Raw genomic sequence first — 22,127 nt, forward strand, 5'->3', positions numbered from 1 at the left:
CTACTGCAGGTCCCTGAATGGACCATGCTCTTCTACTTTAATGCCTCTGCACATATTCCTTCTGCCTGAAATAACCTTTCTACCTCTTGATCACCTATTCTACTCACTCCTTAGAACCCAGTCCAAAAATCTCTTTGAAGCGTTCCCTGACCATGTGAGCTGAATTGCTCATTCCCTCCTTCATATATCTCTGTTAACACACACATACCTCTCTTGCAATATTCTCCATACTTCAGTGTAATTATCTGTTTACATATCTTTCCTAGAATACCTTCAAGATTAGGACTACATTCATTTTTGTAACCCAAGCACTGGGCCTGAAACAGAGAGATAAAAGTTTGTTGACCAAGTGAAAGAACAAAGTATGTTTTACCTCAATTTATAGAGGCTGAAAGCATGTCTTTAACATTAGATGAAGAGACATGCTCTTACCATTAAAGGTATTTCAAAATACCTATGTTCAGTGACACTAAATTTGATGTTTAATGAAGATATTCCATATGAAATTTTGGTGCAATTAATTTACCCTGTCTCGTTTTGCAGGACATTTGTTTCCAAGTTTCCACTATTTTCCAAACTGAGTGTTTCCTTATGCCATATTTCTAAAGAAAAAAATTACTTGTTTGAAAAGCATAATATTAAGGCTGTAGATACAGATTAACAAATTATTTAAGAAGGATTGCAGCACTATTTACTCCCTTGAGAAATGAACTTCTAACAATGAAAACAATGTATGAATGATGTATACAATAAAGAATAACATATTACTATTCTGATAATAATGTAATGCAGAAAAACATCTCCACTCTCTTGATATGCCAAAGAAGGTTAAGTCCCTTTCAGCATCCTAATATATTTAATATTTTATCATTCTTTTTCATCTTACCTTCCTGTAAAAATGAAATAGTGAAGGTAAATTTATCTTTTTTTTAGTTTTTCATTGAATCAATTGGGGTTACATTTCTTAATAAAATTCCATAGGTTTCAGGTGCCCAGTTCTATAATACATCACCTGTATAGTATACTGTGTGTTCACCACCCCAAGTCATGTCTCTTTCCATCACCATTTATCCCTCCTTTAACCTCTCCTGCCTTCCCCTACCCCATTTCCCTCTGGTAATCACCATACAGTTGTCTGTCTGTGAGGTTTTCTGCTTGTTCGTTTCGCTTACTCTAGTAAAGGTAAATATAAATACTTATAGTTTATGTTTACTAGTTGGAGGTTCCATTTCAAATTGTGACATATAAATGTGTACATGTGTGTATTCTATTTGAGGGAAAAAAGATAGCTTTCATCTACATTCCCTATGTTTGTAGACTTCAATTGTTAATTAATTTTATTTTAAAACCTAATGTTCATGAAGATGGTCAAAATGTACAAACTTCCAGTTATAAAATAAGTAGGTCACGAAGATGTAATGTACAGAATAGTGTCTATAGTTAATAATACTGTATTGTGTATTTAAACGTTGCTATGAGGGTAGATCTTAAAAGTTCTCATCACAAGAAAAAAATTATAACTGTGTGGTGACTGATGTTAACTAGACTTACTGTGGTGATCCTTTCACAATATACTGTTTATGTCAACTATATTTCAATTTTAAAAAAGAAAAAATATTCATATATATTTCCTATATTTGTGTTCATCTTGGGTCTGAATAATGCTCAGATCACATATTTTTACATAAAAAAGATTCTATGCATCAAAATTTGTGTACTTACAAAGAATTTAAAGTTATACTCTTTAAAAAGGCACCCCACACTATTTTCAGACTTTATCTAATGGCAGAATGAGTCCCCTTACCAGAATGTCCCCTCCTTTACAAATCGTTTTTGATACAACATAGCTCCCTTTTGTCAACGATAGCTTATTCATTTTCCTACTGTCGTTATGATAACTCAGTAACAAGAACCTTCTGAAGACTTCAAAGACTGCAGAATGATTTCAGAAAACATAGTTAAGCTTTATATAGGTCATTTCTTCTCCCTCTGTAATAACTGCCATTTATATTTTAAATTCATTTAAAAATTATTCTGGAAGACCAGGTGTTCTTTCAGAAGACTTCAGACAAGCAAATCCTACCCAGTTAATGTTTTAAGTTATTCTTCAAATCTTCCAACAGTTTCACCATTTCACTTTAAATACTGTTTAAAAATTTCCTTTATTAAACTGGAATCAATGAGCACCTCTCAAGGAGCTGGCCTTAAGAGATATCACCAGCTTTTGTACTTTCAACTCTCATCCCCAAAGTTTTAGCTACAGTTTTGAGCATTTTCCCAAGAGCTTTCCAACTGTCTACTGGACATTTCCATGTGCAAGTTTCATCATGTCCCTCATGATTCTCTGCGGGGCAAAAGTCAAATACTCTAGTATTTAGTACTTAGTATTTAGTGTTTAGGGCTCTCCTCTTTAATCCCAATCTATGTTCACAGACAAGACTATCTCCACTTCTCCATGCAAGCCGGACTACTATTGATCCTGAACCTTGCTGATGTTACAGATCCCAAATGGAATGCCCTTCTCAACCACTCTGTTACCCTAACCTCACCTTTCAGGAGATCCTAGTTCAAACACAAGTTCCTACCAATAGCACCTATCTGTACCACACATATATTGCCGTCCACTTCTATTTACCTTTTCTGGTATAATTATGTTAACTCCCCAAATACAACTCTAAGCTTTTTGGGAGAGGGCATTACAACGTATGCTTTTGTTCTTCCTCAAAGTCTGGTAGAATATCTTGCAGAGAGCTTAGTAAGAAGAACTAACAGTTATGGAGCATATACTGTGTGCTAGATACAATGCTAAATGCTTTCCAAATATTCATTTAATCCATGTAATAAACTTACGAAGTAAATACTATTATTGTCCCTAAGTCCAAATGGCAAAATGAAAATTTAGAAAGGTGATTTACCTACAGAACATAGTGTCAGAACTAGGACCTAATTTCAGGTTTGTCTGACTTTAAAGCTGTCTTTTGGTTAGTGACTCATAAAAGGAGGTCCTCCTGTCCTATTTGATCCATACAACCTGGGAGACAGCTTGGGCTTCAAAGGTGTGTAAAGAGGGCAAACTGTGATTCAGCAACTTTTCTTTCTCCCATTGGCACAAAGCTTTTATATAATGACCTTTGCCTGAAAACCAGAGATAAGCTCCAACAAAAAGGTTCCAAATTCCACTAATGGGCAAGACCCAGTACCACTCCAAAACATTCTAAAAACACGATGATTGTCTTGAAAATGATGAATCATCAAAAGAACTGCTTTTAATCTTCATGATTCTAGTAAACAAGGCTGGTCCAGGCCTGAAAATGGTGGGAAAAAACCTTTTTTGCCACAATCTCTGTTTTAACACCCAGTAGTTAATAGGTGCTGTGGATATTGAGTCATAGGGATCATCAGAACAAATGGAAGAGCAATCAATGGTCAGTGTATCTACCCAGAAAGCCCTTGGATCCTCCTATTTGACACCAAGTAGCATTTGTGTAATATCAGGGCCTTAAATTCACAGAGAGGATTATATTTTACTAACTTCCTTCACTTTTATTATCTTACTTGATGTTAATAGTCCTGTGCAGTAGGCAAACAACATAGAGAGGGTCCTTCATGTTCATTTTTGCAGATGGTACAATACACCAAAAGGCTGGCCAAGGAGTCTAGTGGAGACTGAAATCTAGAACATACTCTGCTCACAAGCTCAGGCACCTTAGAGCTGCATCTGCTGGAAAAAGAGGCACCTTTTCCTAATTTCCACAGAAGGATGGTATAAACAGGTAACAGCACTGAGGATGCCTGTTGGGATCCCTACTTTAAAGATTTGGATGTCAATATACCTCAATAAAACTGAAAAAAAAAAGAAAGAAATAAAGATGTGGAAGCCCAGGCTCAGAGATGTTGCAAGATATAGTTAATAAGTAGTGGACCCAAGATTAGAATCCAAGTCTTTCAACTCACTAGTTAGCATGCTTTTTCAACTACAAGACTCCCATTGATTCAATTTAATGTAGGCCATATCATGTGGCAGACTGGTATCCTTAGCACTTGCTCCAACCAGCTGAACCAAAATTCAGAGTTTTCTGGTGTAGCTCTGTCCTGAAGTCACAGCTGTTCTCTTACTGAGGAAGCTGAGAAACAGTTATATGTGCCAACTGTACTAAGAGGTATACTTTGCATTGATCTACCACTTTTGGAAAATTAGACTACCCACCCTAACGTTAACGGTTCATAACATCACCAGAGTGGCAATAAGGCAACATTATTTATATTACAGGAGGTGATGTGTGGAAAGGACATAGGGTATGAAATCCAGTTATCTAAATTTGATACTAGCATCACCATTTATTAGATGGCTGGCCCTGAGAGATAACAATAACGTATTTATTAAGCACATCCTATTTGATATGCCATGTACTTTGTTTACATGGTGAATAATTGTACACAACCCTGTGAGGTATGTACCTTCATTATCCCCATTTCATTGATGAAGATATTGAGGCTCTGGGAAGTTCAAGTAACTTACCCTAGGTTACACTGTTGGGAAGTGGAGGCGCTAGGATTCAAATCATGGCAATACAGTATGACGCTAAAACCCATGTTCTCAACTTTTCAGTCTTTGTTTCCTCTAGAGTAAAATAGAGATAATAACAACCATCCTACCTATATAATCAGTAGTAGTGTGTATGAGGGCATTTCAAATACATTGCAAAACACTGAAGGTCAATGTGTGAAATCCAAAGCTAATACTGACATGCAAATGGCTTTATCTGAAAGCGCCACACTCAAGAACAGATTTCCTTGCCTCCTTTCCACTTAATATTGGAAGTCAAATGGGTTGTCTTAAGCCCATACTTCTTCTAGCATCAATAATCTTGCTATCCAGACATTTCTTTTCCCACCTCTTTCCATATCCTACATTCCTGTGCAGAATACAGTGGAACATATCTTTAAACTGCCACTGAATACAGATTTTAGTATTAGTTTCAAAATCTATGGATTGAGAAAATTTCTTCATCCTCAGGTGGTGATGACTATGATGGTGTTTATACAAAGATGACTTAGTCCATGTAGGCATCTAGCTAAGCAGTTTGCATGCCTTATCAGTTAATCCTCATAATAACCTTAAAAGCTAGAAACTATCATTCTCCTCATTTTTCAGATAAGGAAACCTGGGCTTAGAAATGCTAAATAATTTTCCCAAGGTGACATAACAGGTGGGTGAATAAGCTCAGGTCGATTGTGATTCAAAAACGCAAGCTCTAAAGCTTAACTCTCATCCTTTGCCTCATGCCACACCCAGGCACAACCCAGAAGACTAACATCAAGGCCCACATCTTCTTTACGGTCAAGCTTCTGCTTCTTGTTACTTCTTCCTTTAGTGGCCATATTTTTTTCTAAACCAAAAGTAAAAATTTGTGATCTAATGATCTAAAATAATTAAACTTTAGAAAACTCCAGGACCTGTAGTAGTTGGGCCTTTATCTTTCTCCCCCATAAATGATCACCTAGACTGAACAAGCCCTGTTTGGGTTATTCTCAGCTTCTCTTTTGAGCCCAGGCCAGGCTCTTCTTAGTGTCAAATCCATCTCCCAAGCAGAGACCTCTCTAGTTAAACTTTTTTTTTCTTCCAAAAAAAAGCAAATGTTTATTTAGAAAGTCAAGAGGTAGAAGAAGTGAGTTGTGGAAGAAGTGAGCCAGCTTGGCTGGTTGGCTGTGTGGGCTCAGGAAACAAGTTACAGAGACAAAAGAAGAGCCCCTGGGACTTAGGAGAAAGAATGCAAGGATATATACACGCTCGGAGGAAGGAGTGGGGGAAAGGCTCAGGCGTGCTCCAAAGAGCCACCTCTACTTAAACTCTTTACACAAAAGCCTCAGAGCCTCTTAGAGAATGAGACCTCAATTATGATTCTGAAAAATTCCTCTTTCAAAAAAATTTTTTGAAAAAGATGAAGAGAAGAAAGCTTTTCTTTCCTTTTCTTTTCTTTTTAAAATAAGAAGTCCTTAAGACATCCCTTTGAAACATCCTTCTCTTCTTAGCACTGGCCTCTCCCAGGGAAAGGAAGGGAGAGGGAAAGAGTTTCTCTCTTCTCTCAAGCCAGAGACACTGTTTTGCCTCTCCCTTCTAAAGTGGCTCTTCATTGCAGTTTGAGTGTTGGTCCTCCCAGAGAGGACAAAGAAGGAAAGCACAGCCCAAAACTTCATATGCAGAAATAATGTGCAAAATTCACTCATTCACTCAACATTACATGGAGGTAAGGGAAAATGGTTGTTGAAAAAAATTAAAATAAGAAAAGGTCAGGTAAGTATAAGTGCTATAAAGGACAAAAGAGTGATGTGATCGAGCGACTGGTAAGGTATTTAGATTAGGTGGTTATTAGAGGCCTCAATGATGAAGTAACACGTAAATTAAGCTCACACCTGAATTAAAGGAATACATTCATGTGAAGGCTGGTGCTGGAGGATGTGAAGGAAAGATTGGCAAACTTTTTCTCTAAAAGGACCACACAGTAAATGCTTTAGTCTTTGCAGGTAATACAGGGTCTCATGTGTATTCTTTGTTCTTGCTCTTGTTGCAATTGTTTTTAAAATTCTTTAAAAATGTAAAAAAACATTCTTAGTTCCCTGGCATGATAAAACTAGGCTTCTGGCAAAATTTGGCCCCTAACTTAGTTTTCTGACCCCAACTTTAGAAGAACATCTAATCAACTGTAGCTGAGAGCAAGTAAATAAGGAGGAAAGCGGTACAAGACGAGATCTGAAAGGCAGGCAGGAACCATGTCATGTACAGCTTTTTGAGCTAAATTAAAATTTTGGGTTTTGTTCTAAGTGTGATGGGAATCCCCTGGAGAGTTTTAAGCGGGGCAGTGGCATGCTCTTATTTATGGCTTAAAAAGACCATCAGGGTTCTGTGTGAAGAACACATCACAGTGGGTGTAAGAGTGGAAACAGAGAGTTGATTAGGAGGTCAGCTATTGCATCATCCAGGCAGGACAAGAAAAAGGTGCTTGTGGTAGATGACTAACGAATTAAACAGAAAGTAAAGTGAACACCCTCAGTGAAAGCTATGTTTATCATTGGTACACAAAATCATGGAAGGAGTCTTGAAATTTTACTTTAAAATCAAAAGAATAGTATAATATTTCATTTGAGTCATAGGAAAATCTTGGTACTCACATTTTTAGCAATTATTTTGACATATTTGATTTACTGATTTTTTGACTTTCTGAAAAATTATCTTTTCCTCTCTCTTCCTAGTGAAATGATTCAGTTTTTCCTCTTTTTTTTAATGCTCTGAGAATGTCAGTTTTATCACTTTTTTTTTAAGAGAGAGGGGAAGGGAGGGAGAAAGGGAGGGAGAGAAACATCGACGTGCAAGACACACATCCATCGGTTGCCTCTTGCATACTCCCAACGGGGACCTGGCCCCAGGCATGTGCCCTGACTGGGAATTAAACAGGCAAACTTTTGGTTTAAAGGCCGGCATTCAATCCACTGAACCACACCAGCCAGGCTCCTCTGGTTCTTGATACTCATTATTTTCCCCCTTTGACTTAAATTTATTATGAAGTATACTTAAAATGTTCCTCTCATTTCAGCATGCACTGCAGTCAACCAAAAGATAACTGCTCTTTTAAAATCTGACACACTTCCAACTTTCCTTGGCAACACCCCCCTCTCGAAGCTTTTCCCATGAGGAACTTCTAAATGTAGGTGGTTCACACACTATCCAAACTCATTTTCTTTTTCTTTCTCTATAAAAATATTTCTGAGAGTTTTTTGAGAATTCATCAAGCTGCACATTTAATTTGGTCACATTTTTGTATACTTGTTAAGATTTTTTTAAGTTTGGGGGAAAAAGACAAAAACAAACAAGCAAACAAACACAGACACACACAGTTTCCATGATGGCAACCCTTACACAGTGTCAAAAGTTGAGTTTCTTAGACAAATTCTAAGACCGAGTTTTGCAGGCAAATGATTTATTGGGGCAACACAAAAAGGGCAGTGCACCGGCAATGAAATGAGGGAGGCAGAAAGAGTCAGAGGGAGACACTGATCCCCAAAGTGGTTGCAACTGAATAGTCAGCCGATCCTGTGATGAGCTCTAGAGCTGGGGTGGTCCCCCAGAATTGTCCTCAATTGAAGCAAGAAACCTGAGTCCCATTTTCTCCACCCTAGTGCACTGGTGGTGGGAATGCCAACTGGTATGGCCACTGTGGAAAACAATATGGAATTTCCTAAAAAAATTAAAAATGGAACTACCTTTTGACCCAATGATTCCACCACTGGGAATATACCCTAAGAATTTCTAAACACTAATTTGAAAGAACTCATGAACCCCCATGTTCATAGCCGTGCTATTTACAATAGCCAAGAGGTGTAAACAGCCTAAGTGCCCATCAGTAGATGAGTCGATTAAAAAATGTGGAAAATTTACACAATGGAATACTATGCAGCAGAAAAAAGAAGGAATTCCTACCTTTTGAGACAGTGTGGATGGAACTGGAGACTATTACACTAAGTGAAAAAAGTCAGTAGGTGAAAGACAAGTACCGTATGATTTCATTAGAAGAGGAATCTAATGAACCAAATAAACTAATGAACCAGAGGCGTAGCATCATGGAGAAGACTGACAGTGGTAACAGGGGAGGAGTGAGGTGTGGACTGTTTGAAAGAGGGTGGAAGAATTAGTCAAAGAACGTATATGAAGGACCCACAGACATGGACAACAATGTGGGGAATGACCAAGGAAATGGCGGGGGGTGGGCTGGGCAGAGGGAGGACAAAGGGGAAAAAAACTGGGACAACTATAACAGCATAAACAATAAAAAAAAGTAAAGAAAAGAAACTTGGGTCTTTGCATCTTAAATCAGCCAGTTACTGTCTGTGAGCTCTTGGGAGCATAACCTTAGGGTGCAGAACCCTGCACCCTAAGGCAATGCCCAGGAAAAAAAAAAAGAAAGAAAGAAACAAAAGCTTTTACCATCAGGAACTAAAATTCCCAGCAGCTAAGGGATGAGCACATTAGCAATGAAGAGAGGATCTGGGTTGGAGTACCACAGTAGCCACTATAGAAAGATACTCTAGTAGTCGCATATAGTCATTTTTTATTGTTTAATGTTTGTCATAGCACATAGTATTTTACCATGGGTATATAGTATTTTTATTAAAAATAAACGGACTTCATGTTCAAATATTTTCAAAATATAATTTTAAAAAATACTGCTAGAAAAGTGACTCAAGTGCCTTTTCAACTGTGTGCCTTTATGCAGCTGATAATTTTAAACCTGTTCATTTTTTACTCTTCCTTCTCCCCTATCAACTCCTATGGCTCCTTCTGTGATAAGACTCTCCATCTATCCTTTTCTGTCACCGCCACAAATGATGGTCCCCAAGTCCTCAAACTTAAAACATTTCCTATATCCAATTTCATCCAAGTTGTTAGGGGTGGGGGATGGGCAGGGAATGTTCCATTGCATGACTTGCACTAATTCTTCAAATAGTCGTTGAGAGTCTGTGCAAGGCACTTAGAGAAATAACATTAAGCAAGAAGACACATTCCCCCCATCTCTTATGAACATTAATTTCTAGTGAGAGAGACTTCAAACAACCAATTCCAGGATAAATAATTTCACAGCAGTTGTGATAAAAATGCTATGAAAAAGTATCAGATATTATGAAACCATATGATGTGGGTACCTGGATTAGATGGCATGGTTTTTCTAAAGTCAGTAAACAACCTTAAAGAACAAAAAGATAAAGTTCAAAGAAAGAATGTTCCATGCAAAGAGAATACCATGCTTCTTCCTACTTTCCGGCTCTGAAGAGGAGAACATGGTATATTCAAGGAACTAAAGAAAAAAGCCAGTAGCTAGCATGCTAGAGCTCAGGGTGTAGCTGGGAAACCAAAGAGCGGGGAGCCTGGGAAAGAACGCAAAGGCAATACAAAGGCATTTAAAGTGAGGTTTATTTTACTTTTTTTAAACTTTTCATTTTGAAATCATTTCAGAATTACAAAATTGTTACAAAAAATAATTTCCCTACACTTTCACCCACATTCTCCAAATATTAACATCTTAGACGACCATAATAGAATTATCAAAATTGAAAAAATTAACCATGATTTAATACTATTATGTAATTTACAGACCTTATTCTGCCTCATGGCCTGCCAATATCCCTTCTAAGAATCCAATCCAGGTTCACACAGTGCACTTAGTCATCATGTCTCCTTAGTCTCCTTTAATATGGGATTTGACACTTTTGAAGAGCACAGTCAGTTATTTGGTAGAATGTCCCTCAATTTGTGGTGTGTCTGACGTTTCCCCATGCATAAAGTCAGGTCAGACATATTTGGCACTCACAGCACAGAAGTGATGTTGCGTCCTTTTTAGTGTATCATTTTAAAAGAAATACAATGTGGATCTGTCCTATTGTGGTGATGTTACCTTTGATCATTTGGTTAAGGTAGTGTCTGCTAGATTACTCCACTGTAAAGCTACTAGTTTTCCCTTTTTACTTAACTATCTTTGGGAAAATACTTTCTATGTGATTATGCTTTTTCTCAACATACTTGCACCCACTAATATAATGATCCTTGCTTGCATCAATTATTCCTGTGGTGTTTGCAAGTGGTGATTTTCTGTTATCACCAAACCTTTTACATTAATTGGAATGTTACTATAAAGAAGAGTTTTTCCTTCTCCCTTATTTGTTTATTTATATTAGTAATAGACTCATAAATTCATATTTTATTCTATGGGTTATAACACACTACTATTTATTTGTTACTTCCTAATTTGGCCATTGGGGTGTCTACAAGTTTTAGGTTCTTTTGACATGTCCCCATCATTTTTCGAGCACATCCCTACTTTCTGATGCAGGAGATGTTCCAGGCTTATGTACTTTTCCTGCCCCAGTCTGGAAGTAGCAATTTCTTCAAAGAGCCCTGGTTCCCTTTATTGGAGACAGTGGTAAGTATACTCATTGGTTCCGGAGTGTCACTGCCTTAGGCCCTCTCAGCAGACAGACCTAGAACGCATAAGTAGGCACACATCTGTGTGTGTTTATACCTATAAAATCATAGTTTGCACTGATACGTCCAATTCCAATCAAACATCCCAGGGTTCATTCTAGCCTTAGAAGTGTCTTTTTCAAATTTACTAAATATTTACTGAACACCTGCCATGAACTAAGCACTGTGCTATGCACTGGGGATATAATAGTGAACAAAACACATATGGTCTGATCCCTGCCTTCATCAAGCTTAAACTAAGAAAGATAATTTACGTAATACTTCCTTTTTTTCCAAATTGCTAAATTTATGCTTTCTACTGGCTCCTTCTCAGCATGATTTAAACAGGACACAGAAGGATTTTAAGCCAGTAACATGATCAGTTCTACATTTCTTAAAAGGTCATTCTACTAATGAATCAAAGGAAGAAAGAATAGACTGGAGAGGTCAATTGTCAAATCAACTGAAGGGGATAAAAGTGAATGGAGGAGACCAATGATAAGACTGGTAAGTAGTCCAAGGTAAGAGATGACAGTTAAGGGCACTGGAGTGAAGACAGAGAGATTGAAAGAAATAAATGGATTTGAGATCTATTTAGGAGATAAATGGACCATACTTGGTGACTGACTGAAGGGTAGGGGTATGAGGTAAGGGAGAAAGATGACTCAAAGAGGACTCCTAGGTTTTTGGGAGTATGTGCACATATATTGGCTCAGATTTCCATATATTGTAAGCATACGATTACATGTCTCTTCCATTAAACTGTAAACAACATAATGGAAAGAACAGTGTAACAATGTATTATCCCCAATATCTCCACAGTGTCAGAGGCACATAGTTGGAGTTCAAGAAATGATGTTGAAGAAATGATTAAACAGGTGATCTTCCTCAGACTTACCAAGCTAAAATTTCAGCTGTGGGTGTCAAGTTAAATATAATGCCCCCATAAAGGCCTACAACTCCCTAAGTAGAAGAAAACTATGCTGAATATCTATACTTCCAAAAGACTGTGTCCTGGTTTACTTTACAACATACACTTTCTCTTCTATCATTAATTCATCTTACCCAAGACGTAAAACCCATAAGGTATGACATAGAGGTAAATATTTGGCTATAATAAAATTTCACTTTGCACCTATCAGATCACCAAAAATTAATGCCTATTAATTGCCTATCCCTGGCAGAGGGTAGGAGTAAAAGAAGTCCTGTTTTCTCACCTCTCAAATTGGGCTATGGGGATTAGGTGAGATATTTCTGGCCTCAAGCAGGCATTCAGTAAAGGTTGATGCTCTGTCTTTCTCTTTACACACCCATATGCTTTTCACTTCAAGACTTTCAAACCACTCGTCCACTAGGAAGCCAGCTGACTATTCTAATATGCAGGAACTTCTTTTCTCTTCTCTGAGCTCCTAGGCTACCTATCTGTAAAATTCTTCAAAAATTAATCATGGGTAGTACTGTGATATTGATATTTAACTAATTGCATACTATAATAATACACTGTTTTCCAGCAAAGTCAGATACACCTTGATTCAAATATCAACTATGCCACTTATTTGATATGACTTCATCTTTCCAATTTACAATGTTCTCACTTTTGAAATGGGAGACATAGCCACCTATCTGATAAGCTTGTTGTTAGGTTTTGAGGTAATGCGTATAAAGGGGCCAACACACGCCACATATTAGGTGTTCAGTAAGTAGATTCCAACAAGCATCTATTGAGGGCAGTTGTTTGATCTTTTTCAAATTTCAACCCCCTCCCAGGTACGGCACCTCACAGTGTGTCTCATACATGGCTGCTGCTTGATATTTTATTTATTCCACCTTTTCCAAAAAGGATCTAAGGCAGCTAGGCGCTCAACACATATTTGTTGAATGATTACAGGCCTCACTCTCCTGTCAGATGTTTTTTCTTTCTGCTTTTCCATAGTAAGTAAAACACCACAATACTGTGACTTTGAAAAGCCTTTAATCATCCTTTACTTGTACCACAAACCTTCTTTTTTAACAATTTAAAAAATTTAAACCATAAAATAGGCGTCTGTGGCAAAACATGAAAACATCATTAAGAGAATAAAATGAAAAGTAGCCTCCTCTCCCCATATCCAGAGGTAATATTTTTAAAAAGTTATGTATCCTAGGCAATCTATGCACTTATAGTTGCTAAATAAAAAAAAAAAAGTAAATGGGATGATATTATAAATACAATCTACTCCACGCTTTTTTCACTTAACACGTAGGCAGTATTTTTTGGTTTTGGTATTTTGCAACTATTTGAACTTCTTTAAGTTATTCCTTAGATTTGCCCTGACTTAGTACCATATGAATAAGTTCCATGAGAGCATTTTTGTCCTATTCTATCCCAAGCATCTAAAAAGTTCCTGGAACAGTCCTGGCTGGGTAGTTCAGTTGATTGGAGCATCATCCCAATATGCCAAGGTTGTGAATTTGATCCCCAGTGAGGTCACATACATGAATCAACCAATGAATACATATATAAATTAAAAAACAAATCAATGTTTCTGCCTCTCTCTCTCTCTGAAATCAATAAATAAATTTTTTCTTAAAAAGAATCAACCAATGAATGCTGGAATAAGTAGAACAACAAATCGATGTCCCTCTCTCTCTCTCTCTCTCTCTCTCTCTTTCTCTCTCTCTTAAAAAAATCAATAACAAAATTTTAAAAGTACTTGGCACATAAATATATGGTCAATGGGTATTTGCTAATGAATGTCCTTCCTTTTGAGGAATTGCCTTTACTCAAGATATACTGCCTTCCCTTAGTCAAGTAGCAAGGAAGGTTGATTAGATGCTCCCTCCTTAGATTTTGAACTTGAGCATAATAAAAACATTGGAGTTTATTCATTCCAGCGCTGAACCCATACAAGAGCATGGAATATCCCTGCAACCAAGATTCTCTATCGTAGCTGTCACTTGACTGTTTCCAGTCTGGTTCTTCTGCCTTACTTTCAATTATGTGAGGGCACCCATATCCTTCTAATGAATTTCCTTTTGCCTAAGTTAACTCAGGGTTTCTCAACTTCAGCTCAATGGACATTTGGGCTATATAATTCTTTGTTGTGAGGGGCTATTCTGTGCATTATAATATATTTAGCAGCATTCCTGGTCCCAACACCAGATGCCCGCTGCATCCCCTAGTGTAACAATCAAAAACACCTCCGGACAATAACGAATGTCCCCTAGGTGGAGCTGAATTAGCTAGAGCTGATTTCTGAGGGAGAAGAGGGAGTCCTAACTGACGGCTCAGCTATATAATATTATGTTACATGGATAACATAGTGAGTCAGCCTGCTAATAATGGATTTTAAGGTTTTATCTGGTGTTATTTCAAATCATTTTATGGAGATATAATTCAAACACTATGAAATTCACCCACATAAAGGGTGTAATTCAGTGGCTTTTGATACATTCACAAAGCTGTGCGATCATCACTATACCAATTTTAGAATACTTTCATTCTCAGCTGATGGGTATTTGGGTTGTTTCCACTCTTTGGCTATTGGGAATAATGCTGCTACGAACATTTGCATACAAGTCTTTGTGTAGACATGTTTTTTATTTTTCATGGGCAGATAGCCAACAAGTGAAATTAGGAGATCAGGGACTAATCACTTCTAAGATTAAAAATAACATTTTCTTTTTTTTCTATTTCAAAGGATCTGTAACACAACCAGGAAACAGGATTTTCATGCGAACACTAATATCAAATCATTTTTAAGAAATAATAAGATGCATCTGTACACGGTTTTGCTATCAAAAGAATTGCATCATATCACTTTCCAATTTGGGGTTCATATAGAAATTCTAAGATGCGGTGAGAATTCCTTTATATTCAGTGTAAATCATAAAACTGAGTTTGTACTAGTCAATTCAATCAACATGCTAGGATCAAAATCTATTTTTGAGAGGAACACATATATCCATCTCCTGTGACTGACAGTTGCTTAAGAGATATACAATAAAGGAAGGCTGATGCAGCAGGGGGAGCAATAACTAGTGATTGAAAATACCAAACACCCTGATTAAATCAAACACTCCCTCTCCTAGTGGGGGGTCTGTTTCTTATTCCATAAGAAAAAGGTGAAGTATTAATTATACTTCATCATGTAAATTCCCAAAGTCTTTCATAAAAGCATCTTTCAGAAATTGGAGGCCAAATAAACTTCTGGTCACAAGTTATTTTTCCTCTCTGGCAATGTACACTCCAGTTCAAATATATTCAGGAAGCAAACTTTAAACAGAGAATTAAGAGCTGATTGTAAAGTTCTACCTAAAAGGGAGCTTAAAATACACGTTTTAATGCAAAGAAAAATCAAATATCTTCCAGCAGAAAGTAGGCATAGTCAAGGAAAAGCTACAAGACGTCCTACTAATCGCAACACTAGAGAACGCCACAGGTTGCCCAGAAGACGCATTCGTTTTAGCCAATAGCTCTTTCCTCCCGCCCAAGCTGTCCCTAGAGGGTCAGATAATAACCCAACCAGTGATTTATGATTTTTCCCTTTTGATCACCCCCATCCTGACACACAGACACACACACACACACACATCCACCTGCTTGGAGGTGTCAAGGCGACTGGAAATGGTTAACAGTGACCAGCAGCAGCGAGAGAAACAAATACCCCTGACAACCCACAGCTGAGTAAGCAAGAGCTGTTTATTCATGACCGCGTCCCCTTTGGAGACTGTCGGCGAGCCCTTGAAAGCCCAGGCGCGTTTCAGAAGGTTCCTAGAGAGGCAGAGATAATCTTTTCTCCCCACACCCCGCCCCCAAACACACAATGACTCGGGTGGGAACCGGCTGGTCAAGGTAGCCCCTGCCCACCCTCCCCACGTACCAGAGCATCCGACCCCTTGCGAGGCTGTGTGACTCCCCAAAATGGGCTCGGACGCGGCAGGGGTCTAGAGCTTCAGAAGGCACTTGTGCCACCCCAACCCCGACCGGCCCCGCGGCCGGAGCTGGAAACCCCGACGAGAAATGGCCCTTGAGCCCCTTCCCCTCACCTGGCTCGGTCCCACCTGAGGGCAAGAGCTGAGGAGGAAAGAAACAGGCAGAAAGGGCTGACCTTGTTGCTACTGACAGTGGAGCGGCACATCCTGCTGCTTCCTGGAAAGCGGCCCAAAGCACATTTTTCCCCCTGGAGGAAGGAAACAGGAGGGCGCCGGCCGGGCGGGGGACGGGCGCGGCGGCGGTGGTCCGGACTGGCTGTGCAGCCTCTAGCGGGGAGCGTCCGAGGACTACATCTCCCAGGCTGCTCTGGGCCGCCTTGCGTCGCGACCCCGGCGCGCACGGAGGCGGTGACTCTTACCTCACAGAGGTAGCTCCTCTGCCGGCAGCAACTCGGCGCCCGCGGTCCATGGACCGGAACCCCGGGCCGACGGGCAGGAACCCCGGCCGCGATCGTCGCCTCCTAGGCCTAGGCTCCTCCTCCTCCCTCCCCGCCACCTCCTCCAGACGCCCGCAGGCCGCGCACTGCCGTCGCCGGGCTCGCGGAGCTGCCCCGGGAGGCTGGGTGGCAGGTTCGCGGCTGCCGCGGGACTGAGGCCTACTCCGCCACCTCTCAGTGCTATTGTCCCTGGGCCCGGCCCTGACCGGGCTCACTGGACAGGCGAGTGCGCCGGCTCCGTGGAAGATGCCGGACCAAGCCCTGCAGCAGATGCTGGACAGGTATGAGCAGCTTGGGGGAGCGCGCGAGCCGCGGATAGCTGCTCGGGCCCTGCCGGCGCCCAGGCTCGAGGCTCCTCGTCGGCGGAGCCGGGCGTGCGGGGAGGAGTTCGGCGGCCTAGGGGCCGCGTGAGGGGCAGAAAGTTTGCGGTTCGTACTTGGAGAGAGGCGTGGGGGACAGACCCGGCGGCCTGGGTGCGCAGACTTAAAGTGAAACTTAGGGAGAGGCGTCTAGTAATGTTGGAACGCCGGTTTGAAATGGGAGGGACTCGTTTGAACCCACAGAATTAGTTTCTTTTTCTGTGTCTTACTCTCCTTCTCCCAAACTATGTTGTAACACATTTGTCAGTGAGGTCACTGGCATGAAGAACCAGACCATCTTTCAGGAAAGTGATCCTTGTACAATTTTAAGACTCTTTCCAAAGAACAAGGATAAGCTATCTTTTGGAAAGACTTAGAGGCTGACTTCGGCCTTCCTTCCCCCTCATCCCATCCCCACGCCCATACTGTAAAGTCAAGAGTATCCGCAAAGGAGCTTTAACGGTCAGCCCAAAGTAGAGGTTTTGGAAAACAACCACATGAACACTGAACACTTAGCGTTATTTTAGGATCCGTTGAGTTCACGAGAGTATCATCTATGTTGGGGCCATTTGCCCGTTCCTGGGGGGCTGTGAAAGCAGATGCATCGCCCTCTGCTGTTCAAATTCTAGTCCTTGGGTTCCACCTTGAAGTTTTGGAGCTTTAGTCACAGTTCCCCCCAACCTTCATTTCCTGGCATAGCCAGTGCTACAGGCTAATTCATGTTTATATTTGCTTACAACTCTCAGTGCACTACTTGTCGCCTAGTTCAGCAAGTGGTACAGCTCTTTGGGTACAGCTGGATCGCAAAGATCCAACTGTAAGGTGTTAAATGAAAGGCCTCCCTTAACTGAGATTATACCTTGTTAAATGCTGTTTGGATCTGCCACTTCCAGAATACAAATCACCCAAGAGTGCGCCTTCTCCCAGAGTGAGACATTTCCTTTGGAACTTAGAATTTTGAGACATCTAAGTTAATAGGAGTCAGTTACTTTTTTCACTTTCGAGCTGACCTTAAGGTCAGCATTCAGGTCAAGTGTATTGACAACTCTTTTTCTTTTTTTAACGTAAGTGGTCTACAAACTCCTGGAACGCAGAAACTTAGTCATCATTATTTATTTTGAATCATAGAACAGAGCCTTGTACTCAGCAGATCATCAGTAAATATTTGTTTTATGAACAACTATATGACTTTTCTTTTTGTCTTTCTTCCCAGTTATCTAGGGGGTCTGATCCTTTACCAGGTTTTGTTGTTGTTGTTGTTGTTTTAATTACAATTTAGCATATTGGCATACTGCATAGGACTACTGAAGAAATATACCCAAAGGAAACTACCTCCTGCCACTGAGTTCCAATCAGATGAGACTCCATTCTCGTGCTGGGTATTTTGTAATGAAATACATGAGTGCCTGCAGCTCTCTCTTTTACGGGGGTGACTTTTAGAAAAGTTTGTGTGTCCAAAAGCCTGGCTTTCATGTGTTCTTTGGAGATTTCCATAAAAGTAAAAAGCCAAGAAGTGCTAGTGAGGCATTTAAAACTTTTCAACAGAAACTTGGAAATTCTGGTTGCATTTACTGAAGCAAGTGACTGTAGTACTGGCTTATCCTCATCTTTACCTTTTTGACATACCTCAAAGTAGGTTCTTAAGATGGCATTCAAAGACCTTTATTGCCTATTAATTAAATCAGTAGTTGGCAACCTGCCTCCACAATAGAATCACCTGGGGAACATTTTAAAGTATAGCTGGATGGCTGGCTCAAGACCAGTTAGATCACAAATTTTTGGAGGATGGGTCCTGAGCATCTATAGTTTCAAAAGCTTTCCAGAAGTTTCTTACGTAGTTGAAAACACAACCTTAAATCCTAAGGGATTATTTCATGATAAGAGATAGTACACTTTAGTGAGAAAAAATCGGGATAGTTTAGAGACCAAAATCTCAAAATTCTCATTTTACTACTTACTAGCTTTACAACTTTGGAATTAAGTTCTGGGGCTATGTACCCTCATTTATAGAATGGGAATGTTCTAGCTCACAGGATTGTATTAGATGAGAACAGGTGTGAGCACTTTATAAAACAATAAAAAAACTATTTATATATTAGGCACACAGAAGGTACTTAAGATTTTAGTGTAACAAACCAGTGTGGCAGTTTTCCCCCTATCTCTTTCATAGTTACCATATTAATCTGGGTTGGTCCAAAATGCAGGTTGAACACAAAGATACTCGATGGGTTCATTTGAGGAATGCTGACAACCTGTTGGGCCCCATAATTCTTGCCTTGATTTTGTCTTTCCCCCAGGTTGGTCTTTGGGTGGCAATTTTTGGATAACAGAATTGAGCTCTGAAACCTGTTCATATGTTGATTTCTTCAATGCAGCTTTTATCCTTGAGAAGAATAAGGAAATATATAAAACACATATTGTTCTTTTCCTTCTAGATTAGAAGTTAGGTGCTCTATAGTGAATTAAACTTTTGTACATATTGAATTTACTTAATAAATAGAGTGCCTACATTTGCTCAGTACCATTCTAGGCCCTTGGTATATGGTAGTGAACAGAACCCAAAAAATGCTCATATGGAGCTTAAATCTGGTGAGGTTGTGTTCCATAAGCTGTCAAATAAAATGAAGATGATGTTTAATTGTTAACCTGAATGTTATGTTTATTTTATACCACTTAGTCTTTCAGGGTTTTTAAACTAATGGCAACTTATTAATAGCTGAAGTTGAATTGTCTTTTGTGAAATAACTAAATTTAGTTTAGCAGTGTTTTACCTTGATACATGACTGCAGTATTTGTAGGTGGAAAGACTATATACATGTGTAAATATATATATTGCTTTTCTTTTTTTTTTTTGCCTTTCATTTTTATAAATAATAAGCAGCTGTTTATAGAAACTTTTAAATTGCTGTCAGTAAACAGTTGTTTGAGGGTAGTGGGGAAAGTGGTGATTCTTTTAGTGTCTTGAATGATTTGGGGTCACAAATCATTGCCCTGAAATGAGAACCATTTATAAACTCAAACCCTTTATATATTTAGCTCTCTGAACCTTGGTCAGTTTTTGTTTCCTTCATTGGCACACTTTTTTAAGGAAGCATCTGTTACTACATTTCTCAAAAGTAGGAATAAATGTGTAGAGAATAGAAAGAATATGGTAACAAAGTTCAGGAATGGACCTCAGGTTCAATATCTGGGCTTGCTGAGAAGTGCTTCTGGAAACTTGACTTTTGTGTGCCCTGTCTCCCAGTAAACACTCAGGAATTTGTTGAGGTTGTTTTGCATCACTTATTTGCACCTGGTGAGTAGGCGGGGCATGAAGCCAGTGTTCTCAGAACAGTCCGATGAAGGAAAAGCAAGTAGAATAATCTGCTCCCTGCCTGCCTCCTGTAGTGCAAAAGTGATTTAGAATCTTTATTCTGTGAGGGTGTTAACCACAGATGTACATTCCTTTGGAGTATATTCTGGTAGGATCGTTCTATATTGTCTTCTGATATATATAATCATCTTAGTTTCCATTAAAGCAACATCTCATTCTCTTTGTAAGTTAACATCATGTCTTTAATCACCTCTATCCAATTTTGACAATTACAGAGCAATACCTAGAATTAAATCATTAGGAGTTAGTGCCCTGGCTGGGTTGCTCAGTGGGTTAGAGCATCATCCTGATACATCAAGGTTGCATGTTCAATCTCTGGTCAGGGCATATACAAGAAGCAATCAGTGATTGGATAAATAAGTAGAACAATAAATCGATGTTGCTATTTCTCCCTCTCCCTCCCCAACCACCCCCCTCTTTCTCTTCCTCCTCTCCCTTTCCCCCCTTTAAAATGAATAAATTTTAAAAAGTCATTAACGGTTAGTTATATTTACTTCCATCTGTACATAAAAAGTAGAAACATTACAAAGTTACCTTTGACCATTATCCTCAGTCCCATATCATCTCCCCATTCCCACCCCACTATCATAAATGGGTTTATGGTCTTCCAGTCTTCTTTGTTTAATGCTTATATATCATATATAATAGCTTTGTTTTTGTTTCTAAAGTTTAAATAAACCAATGTACATTTCCTTTTTAAAATATTGTTTTGAGCTCTGTAACATACAGCAATTAAAGAATATATATAAAACATCCATCTTAACATACCACTCTTTTAATCCATCCCTCTGTTTATGACATTGAGGTTTTTCTCTTTATAATTTAACCTTCATTTCCCCTTTTTGTCCTTAGCTCAACTAAAAATATGTCAAAGGTTATCAATAATTTCTTAATCAGTAAACCTAATGACTTTTTTTTTCTTGGTCCTCATGTCCTTGACTCATACGTATTGAAAATGAAACTGTCCCAGCCCCCCTTTAGTTCTTAAATCTATGTTCTGTTATACTAACTTTTGCTTTTTTTTCCTCATATATCATACTTTTTACTCCTTTCAGTAACATTAGTATGGTTCAGTCTCAGCACTTACCAATCTTCTCTGAAAAGTGTACCCACTTGCTATCTCATTTTTACCTCTATTTAAATGACTCCTATGTGTATCTGTCTCTACTCCTGATCTCTTTTCACATTTTAGTATCTCATTTCTAGCTGCTCAGTAGACATTTCTACTTGTGTATACATGGTACTACTAGCACCTTAACCTATCTAAACTACTGATATTTCCCTACCTTTTTACTTATCTTGAACTCCCAATGTTTGGTCTTTGATAGGACCATTCTTATAGTCCATGAGCCATAAAACCTAAGTTTTTTTTTTCTTTTTTTGTATCTTTCCCTTCCAGTTCACCTGCTTATCAAATATTGTGGATTCTACTTTCTAACTCCAGATTTTCTCGTCAACTTTGACTAACAAAGTGGTACCAAAATTAGCGAAGGCACAATTATAATCATGTCATTTCCATGCTTTAAAAGTTGCCAATCTTTACATCATCTGTAGGATAAAATCTAAACTTTTAAGACCACAGGGAAGGGTTTAGATCTGCCCCAACCTACTTTAACCATACTCTTCTGTGTTGCACTTCATTGTCCTCTGAATATATCCTGCTCTTTCATCTCCTTATTTTTGCTTTAGATAACTTCTTAACACCTAGCTAACTCTTACCCATCTTTATAATTAAGCTCATATCATCTTGAAGACTTGCAGAAGTCCCTCAGGCAGAGTGAGTTACTCCTTCCTATGTTTCTGTAGAACCTTTATGCATTCACTGTAGTGTATCACTTTGTATTGTAAATTTTTCAATGCATCCATTCCATGTCTCAGAGCCTGCTGTACTCACCTTTACCACCATCATGCACATTAAACTGGTAAGTCACTGAAATTAGAAAGTCTTTCCTACCCCATTTCTCCACAAGGGG

At 39.0% G+C, this 22,127-nt stretch overlaps 2 protein-coding genes across 3 annotated transcripts in view; one reads left to right on the top strand and one right to left on the bottom strand.

The window, feature by feature from the left end:
- The window catches only part of CPEB3 (cytoplasmic polyadenylation element binding protein 3), a 172,268-nt gene extending 155,999 nt beyond the window's left edge, over nucleotides 1–16,269 (bottom strand). Inside the window, exon 1 of one of the 2 annotated variants that reach the window (XM_054572852.1) lies at nucleotides 16,102–16,269. The gene's annotated coding sequence lies outside the window, so the exon portion shown is untranslated. Of the gene's footprint in view, nucleotides 1–16,039; nucleotides 16,056–16,101 lie in introns of those variants that run through there. The other variant, XM_054572854.1, reaches the window with a different exon arrangement.
- Nucleotides 16,270–16,348: 79 nt separating this feature from the next.
- MARCHF5 (membrane associated ring-CH-type finger 5) overlaps nucleotides 16,349–22,127 on the top strand; it is a 51,855-nt gene continuing 46,076 nt past the window's right edge. The window contains exon 1 of the mRNA XM_054572858.1: nucleotides 16,349–16,703. Within this exon, the coding sequence (XP_054428833.1) occupies nucleotides 16,669–16,703 (35 nt within the window). The 5' untranslated portion in view covers nucleotides 16,349–16,668. The remainder of the gene's footprint in view (nucleotides 16,704–22,127) is intronic.

The sequence above is a fragment of the Pteronotus mesoamericanus genome, unplaced genomic scaffold (assembly GCF_021234165.1).
Source record: "Pteronotus mesoamericanus isolate MK-2021 breed Mesoamerican mustached bat unplaced genomic scaffold, CSHL_Meso_final contig_24, whole genome shotgun sequence".
Classification (NCBI taxonomy): domain Eukaryota; kingdom Metazoa; phylum Chordata; class Mammalia; order Chiroptera; family Mormoopidae; genus Pteronotus; species Pteronotus mesoamericanus.